Source organism: Theobroma cacao, chromosome 7, assembly GCF_053813885.1.
Source record: "Theobroma cacao isolate CCN51 chromosome 7, ASM5381388v1, whole genome shotgun sequence".
Taxonomy (NCBI): Eukaryota; Viridiplantae; Streptophyta; class Magnoliopsida; order Malvales; family Malvaceae; genus Theobroma; species Theobroma cacao.
In genome coordinates this window covers 16,259,017-16,265,924 of record NC_142645.1, presented here as the reverse complement: position 1 = coordinate 16,265,924, position 6,908 = coordinate 16,259,017, and the positions used below count along the sequence as shown (strand labels likewise).

General features: G+C 31.4%; 1 protein-coding gene across 1 annotated transcript; it reads right to left on the bottom strand.

Annotated features, from left to right (window-relative positions):
* Window positions 1–805: 805 nt before the first annotated feature.
* On the bottom strand, window positions 806–4,515 carry LOC148761754 (putative terpene synthase 9). The gene is made up of 7 exons (XM_088808425.1): window positions 4,396–4,515; window positions 4,055–4,304; window positions 2,877–3,249; window positions 2,349–2,570; window positions 2,085–2,226; window positions 1,448–1,705; window positions 806–1,297 (listed from the first exon to the last, which is right to left on the bottom strand). Exons 1-7 carry the CDS (start codon window positions 4,486–4,488, stop codon window positions 980–982), a joined length of 1,656 nt encoding a protein of 551 aa, XP_088664551.1. The 5' UTR covers window positions 4,489–4,515; the 3' UTR covers window positions 806–979.
* Between the last annotated feature and the right edge of the window lie 2,393 nt (window positions 4,516–6,908).

Sequence of the window (6,908 nt, the reverse complement as noted above, 5' to 3'; positions counted from 1 at the left end):
CATGCCTTATTTGCAAAAATTACTTTCCTTTGGCTTCCTTATCTAATCATACTTTCAACCATTGATACCAATTAATCCAACAACATCACAGCAGGAAGTTCATGTGAATATAGTTGGAAAAACTCAACCAACATTCCAATTACATTAACCTATAATTCATTCAAATCTGTCCAACATTTACTTAAGTTTAAACAACATCATTTCATAAAAGGTAAGAGTTTCATAATATGAATGTAAGAGGCTTGCTTAGGTCTAGTGGGCTATACCCACCTCTATGTTTTTGTGCTAGTCATGGACCCCTAAAAATAGATAGTGACAATATCGTAAAAGGTGTTGTTAGGAAGAGTTGTTGACGAAGCTATATAATTACTATAGCAGATTTATTTTTGCTCATCTGAAGTTTTTGAGATCACATGGGAAGGCTATTTAGGCCACGCTTATGTGTTTGCTTTTGTTGTTCTCTTCATTAATTCAAAGTCATTAGCTTTCAAAAAAAAAAAAAAAGAGGTAACATTATATAAAGTAAATTCAAACAGGTGGTCAATCAAACACAGACAAACAAGATTGGTAATAATTCTATTTTATATCAAACAGTCGGGTTTCCGAACCCCCACATTATGACACACACAACCAGATTATAGATGTAAGTAGATATATAATGGGAAAATGTTTATGGTTAGTAGTGCTTTTCCTAATTACATCAGAATTGCTAAGAGCAAGACCAACTATCCATTTGGAAATGGAGATTGCATTTAATATTTTGATTCAATATGTACTACATAGGGCCCCTGATAGCTTTAACAAATTTTCCTTCAAGCATAAATATAATTTATTAGAACTAAGTGCAATAAATAATACAACATGGCAATAGCAGCAAGCAAGAATCAATTAGAAAAAGATAAGCAACCTCTTATTCATAAGACCTCATAAAGCATAAAATCAACTTATGAAGCCACTCTTGGGCTGAAATTTCAAAAGCTTATTTCAGTAAAGCTTGATGACATTGTTCCATCGGAATGGGCTCAAGGATTGACTTGACACAATCTTGATTTTCTTTGCTTTGAATGCCAAACCAATCGCCATATTGGTAGATCCGATGAGTACATCGTGTCATTTCGACAGCAACTTTCACAATGTCGGGTGCTCGAAGAGAATCTTTAACTATTACTTTGTTCAATTTTTTCCACAAATTTCTTATCAAGGCTTTGACATGATCACGTGCTTCTTCTTCCGAAACACCTTCTTGGGTCATGTAAAAATGGATGAAATTCATTGATTCTCCCCTTTTCATTTCAATCTTCAAAAGATAAGTAATATCTGACTTAACGAATTATTGAAATATATAATAAAATAGGTAGCCACTAGTTTGGTAGACAAGCGAGAGAGATTTGCTGAAATGTTAAATTGGTACAGCAATAAAGCAATAGCAATGCATGTAAGAACTAACCTCGGCAGTGTTTAAATCATCAATGAGTCGAATAATGTAGGCAGGCAACCTAACTAAGTCAGAGGCAGACCAATGCTCCACAAATTCTGACAAATATTCGTTTATAGAGTGTCCTGCCACACCAAAAACGCCATAGACAATGGATATAGATATAGCAATCGAGACCGAAGCATTCTCAAGATATTCATCCGCCGTTGGAGTGTATCCACTGTGAAACCATCGTGCTTCTTTGAGATATCCTCTAACATAACAAGACCACTACAAAAATTGAATGTCAACTAGTCAGTGTAAATTATAATTAATACATAAAGTTCTCATTATGTACGTACTCCGTGCATAATTTTCATTTGTTCTTTAAAATTATGTCATATTTTTAAACATCTAATATTCTTTTTCATATTTGATAAATTATTATTTATGATTTATTTTTTTACTCTTTGGCATTAAAAATCATAAACATCAATTAATTTGCAAAATTGTTTTGAAATATTTTCTAACAAATAGACTAAAACTAAAGGTTTTTTTTTTTATCTTAATTTCCATAAAAGTTCAAGAAGGTCAAATAAATAATATTTTATTTGGCCTTTCCATTATGTATCGAACTTGTTATATTTATTTATTCTTTTTATGAACATACCTGTTCCTTAATATAGGGTGAAATATCCATGCCATTATCTTTCAAGGCATCTTGGACCATTTCACTAACATGGTTGTACATCGCTGAGAAGGATACTTTCATGTACTCTGGAAGTTCCTCCATTGCCTTATTAAGATCCCATCTGCAATTTGGGAAAAGTTTGTAATTAAAAGAGTTTGGAAACGTGTACATAGAATGAACACAAATTTTCAAGAGCTTTGCTATGACTAAGGAAAGAAGTCGTTGAAAATCTAAATTTCTCACCTATTTACTGCATCCGTGTACTTCTCAAGCTCATCGAGTGAGCCATATACGTCAAATATGTCATCTAAGGCTGTTACCATGGATGCGAATTTCGCGAGGTTTCTCCTATATCTGGAGAATTGGGGCCCCGGAGGGCAACTCCCTATTGTCCAAAAATAAGACTCAAGTAGCCTATCCCGAGCAAAAGGTAGCCTTTCCTTATAGTTCAAGTCCTCCCACCACCTGCCCAATCAATTGAAAAACAGTAACAATTTCAATGATTTAAGTTGATGAGAAAATTAAATTTCTTAACTATCAGATTTTTATTTTTACCCATAAAAAAAACTATAACATTTTAATATCTTATTTATTTTCAATCTAATTTAACTAATGATATCTAGTAATAGTAATTTAAAAATATGATTTCTTACCAATGTAATTTAACTAATTAATGATATCAAGTAATGGTAATTTCAAATCCTGATAACAATCTTTGCTTAACAGTTCTTATTTTTTTCCTTTTAAGATTTATTTTGTAATAGATCTTACTCCACTAGTTCCTGCAGCTCCTTCAGATAAACAGATTGCATGATATTGAAGTTCAACTTGGCAAGCTCGAGCAAAACCGAATTCATCTTAGCATCATATTGGTAGATAGCAATGAAATCTCGTGCTTCTGTCCAGGGCATCCTCCAGTGCAGTGGATATTCCAGTGATTGTTGTATTTGCTCAGCTTTATTTCCATCCATCTTCTTTCTTAACACTAACAGATGTTTTGTACTAAAATTCAGGGCCTCGTCTAAAACATCTTCTTCTGGCATCCCAAGGTGCGAAGCTTCGTATAAACTCAATAGCCCAATAACATCTTCCCGTAAGCTGTCCATGAATTTTCCATCTCTCTCCATGAACTTATTAAACACATCTGCACATTTTCACCCCGTATCTTGAGTATGTATGGTGCCTAAATAAACAAGGAGGGGAATCCCGTGTAGGGATGTATGCCCTTCCTACAAATGCAAAACTATGTAACAGCATCTGGTCCCGTCATTTTTTACATTGACAAACTATTCCTTTCAAGAGAGGTAGGTATAGGTTGGTAAAAGATATTGTATTCATGGATATATATTTATTGCCATAAATTTCAATAAAGCAAAATAAATCAGATTTGTCAAAAATTATATATAAATAACTAAGGAGTAAAATTAAAAATAAAAAAGATGTTTACACTATCATTTGAGCCTTGTTAGTCAATATGACATGTTAAATTGATTATTGTAGTTAAATTCTAACACGCTCCTTCACATATAATTCATATGAATATTTAATGGGCTTGCAGGTGGACTCAAGTGTTGAAATAACCTGCGACCAAAAAGAATGACAGAAGTATTGCAAAGTTTAATTTGTAACCAAACACTTGAAACAATATTAAAGGGAGAAAAACCATCTTTTACGATTCGAAATTAAAGCTCTAATATCATGTTAAGTTGGCTGTCCAATTATTTCAAAACTTTAGTTGATAGGAAATGGACAAGTATTATGTTTAAGTTTTAGTATGGGGTTTGATAAGGTTATCGATGACGAAATGACAAACTTTTCAAATTTGAAAACTTGCACAAATAAAAATCAAAAGAATGACCATAAATTAGATATAATGTCCTTTAATGAAATGCTATTCAAAAAATTAAAACTATATATTAAAAATAACGATAGCATTTTGCGCATATAACCTGTACTAATGAAGAAACCATTTTGACGTGTTAGTCTAAATTGCAAGGCAACAGTGTAAAGATCAGTGGCAATGTTAGCATCAACAAGTTTAGCAAGAATATCCTTGATATCCTTTTCAAAGTGGTAAGCCACTCCTAAGCGTTGCAGTGTGTTGATCAGATCCAGTTGGTCACGTGGTTCCTTCATGGTAGCAAGTAAATCCCTACCACCTTGCTTAAGTTCCTCAAGACGAGTGCCATGGCTCTCGAACTGCAAGGTTAGCCAAAATAAAGTGGTACAGGTTAAACACAGAGTAATTCTAAGGTGATGAAGCTTGGGCATCTAATGAAAGTAAACTTACTGAGTAGGGTGTGGTAAAGGACTTGACGAGTTCACCATCCCAAACAGTAGGAAGGTTACCTGCTGATCGCCGTTCAATACCTTTTGCTTCCATGATAATATTAAAATGATTAATATTGCATTGTAACTCGACCGGTTACAGGTATTTATAGAGATGCTGAAGAATTTATCCATAACCTAATAGCAGAAATAGCTGATCTTGTTTAGCAATTGGATAGTAGAAAATGATAAAAAATATGTCTTTTGGTTTTGTTATTCAAATAATTAATTTTTAAATTATTCACTTATATAAGCATTATGCCAACAAATAGTAGAACCCACGTGTAAATCATGTTGATGGATAGGCATCATAGACCATTGGAGATTTGTACTACGGATTGAAAGATGGATAGAGCTAGCCCATTTGATCCGAACTCGTAAAACCAGTTTGATAATTTAATAAATTTGATTTAATACAGCACATTTTTTAAATATGTTGTTAAAAATATTTTTAATAATATATTTTTTATATTTTATAAAATATTTTTATAGATTTGTGTTCACCATATAAATTTTTAGATCCACTATGAATCAAATGTAATAATAAAAGTTGCATACATTAGTAAAGGCTATACTTTTTTATATAGATTTGTATTTAGTGTACTGACTTTCAGCTCACCAAATGTTGCCACCTCATTAATAAGATAAGACTAAAAATTTTCAAGGAGTTAAGCTTAAATATTAAAAAGTTGTTAATAATTAATTAAATAAAAAACAAAAATATCTCTTTTCTTTTCTCTCCAACTCCCCCACAATGTTATCTTATTGTTTTGCTTTTTTTTTTTTATCTCTCTCTAACTCCATCTTCTTCATCCCTTCTTCTTCTGTTAAAATTACAAATTAAAATATTTCACTTTTTCCCAACCTCTTTCACTTTTTTTTTTTCTGGTTCTTCCATAGGCATCCAAAGTAAAATTTTATTAAATTCTTAAGAAGGTATGTTGCTGAAACCTTAAGAGAGAGAAAAAAAAGTAAAAAATTTGATGTGGAGATTTTCTTTTTGTTGAGAAAAAGAGAAAGAAAAAAAGACCGCTACCAAATGGGGTGGGCAACTGACTGATTTGACCACCAATTGTGATAACGAATCCTTCCTTAAATTGTGGCTGTGGGATAGTATTAGTGTTGAAAAAATTTTGAAAAAATTTTGTCATAACTTTTGTTAGAATTTTAATTGATATTAAATTGATCTTAGTTAATTACTTTTACCACTTTTATTAGTTATCACATCAAAATCCTAACTCAAATTAAAAGTAAAACCCTAATTTATTTATTTGAAAAAAATTGATTATCACATTATAACTCTAAATCAATTGTAAAAATTACTTAAAAATGTAAAAATTATATGAAAATCTCTTGAAGTTGAACAATTTTGCAAACTTAATTTTAATGCTAAAAGAAGAAGAATGGGAGTAGAAGATAATCAAGTTAGGATTAAAAAGAAGAGAATAATCAAAGGACGTTGTAAGGGAGTTAAAGAGAGAAAAAAAAGAATTTTTTTATTTAACTAATTATTAAAAAACTTTTTAATATTTAAATATAATTATTTAAGATTTTTAGTTTTATCTTATTAATGAGGTGACAGCATTTGGTAAGCAGACAATGTATAGAAACCTATACACTGTCATACATTAAATATTAATCTTCTTTATATTACTACTAAATATGAAAAAAGCGAAGCTAAAAGTTTAAATAGGTACATTTTTTAAAATTTTACTATATAAAAAAATATATCGCTTAAAGAAGTGTGATTAAAATTCTATTTTATTGTATTGTCACTCAAATTCGAATAGGATCTAACTCGATTTGACTATAAACAATCAACAATCAATGTTTTTTTTAAAGCTAATTGTCAAAGTAGAAAACTTTGTATTTTATGCTTACAATAACATAAAACAATTGAAAAAAACCCCATAAAACACTAAATACGGACTTAAGAATATCCGGAAGCCCAAAAGGAAAAAACCTGATCATAATTCAAAGAAATTGGCTAAGGAAAATATTTGTGAAAACCACCGGTTCTTGGTAATTCAATATGGATGGAGCTTCTAAAAGTTGCCCCGGTGAGACTGGGATTAGTGGTGTTCTTAGAGACAGTGAAGGTAGATTAAAGATGCAATTCTCTAAATCTACAGGTTGGGGAGATGTAAATATGTCTGAGTTACTCGTTGTCAGAGAAGCATTTCTTCTTTTTACTGCTTCAACATGGATGAGTTCTCATAATCTTATTATTGAAAGCGATTCAATAAATGTGGTTAAGTGGATTCGTGATCCAGGGACTGTTCCTTGTCATTTTCGTAACATTATGTTTCAGATTAAGAGCATCAGTTCTAAAGTGATCAATTGGGAGATTTTTCATTTACCAAGTTCTGGTGATAGCATTGCTGATTGCTTGGCTAAGGAGGGGGTCGGCAGAGTTTCTGATTTCATCACGATTTTTGCTGCTTTTCTGTGTCTTGTTGTTTACCCATATTGATT

Excerpts from the sequence above, each read along its gene's own strand:
- LOC148761754 (XM_088808425.1), bottom strand. The coding sequence starts at position 4,488 with ATGGAAGCAAAAGGTATTGAACGGCGATCAGCAGGTAACCTTCCTACT. Across the intron at positions 4,305-4,395 it reads CCTTTACCACACCCTACTCA|TTCGAGAGCCATGGCACTCG; the intron begins GTAAGTTTACTT and ends CTAACCTTGCAG. Across the intron at positions 1,706-2,084 it reads CACCCTATATTAAGGAACAG|TGGTCTTGTTATGTTAGAGG; the intron begins GTATGTTCATAA and ends CAATTTTTGTAG.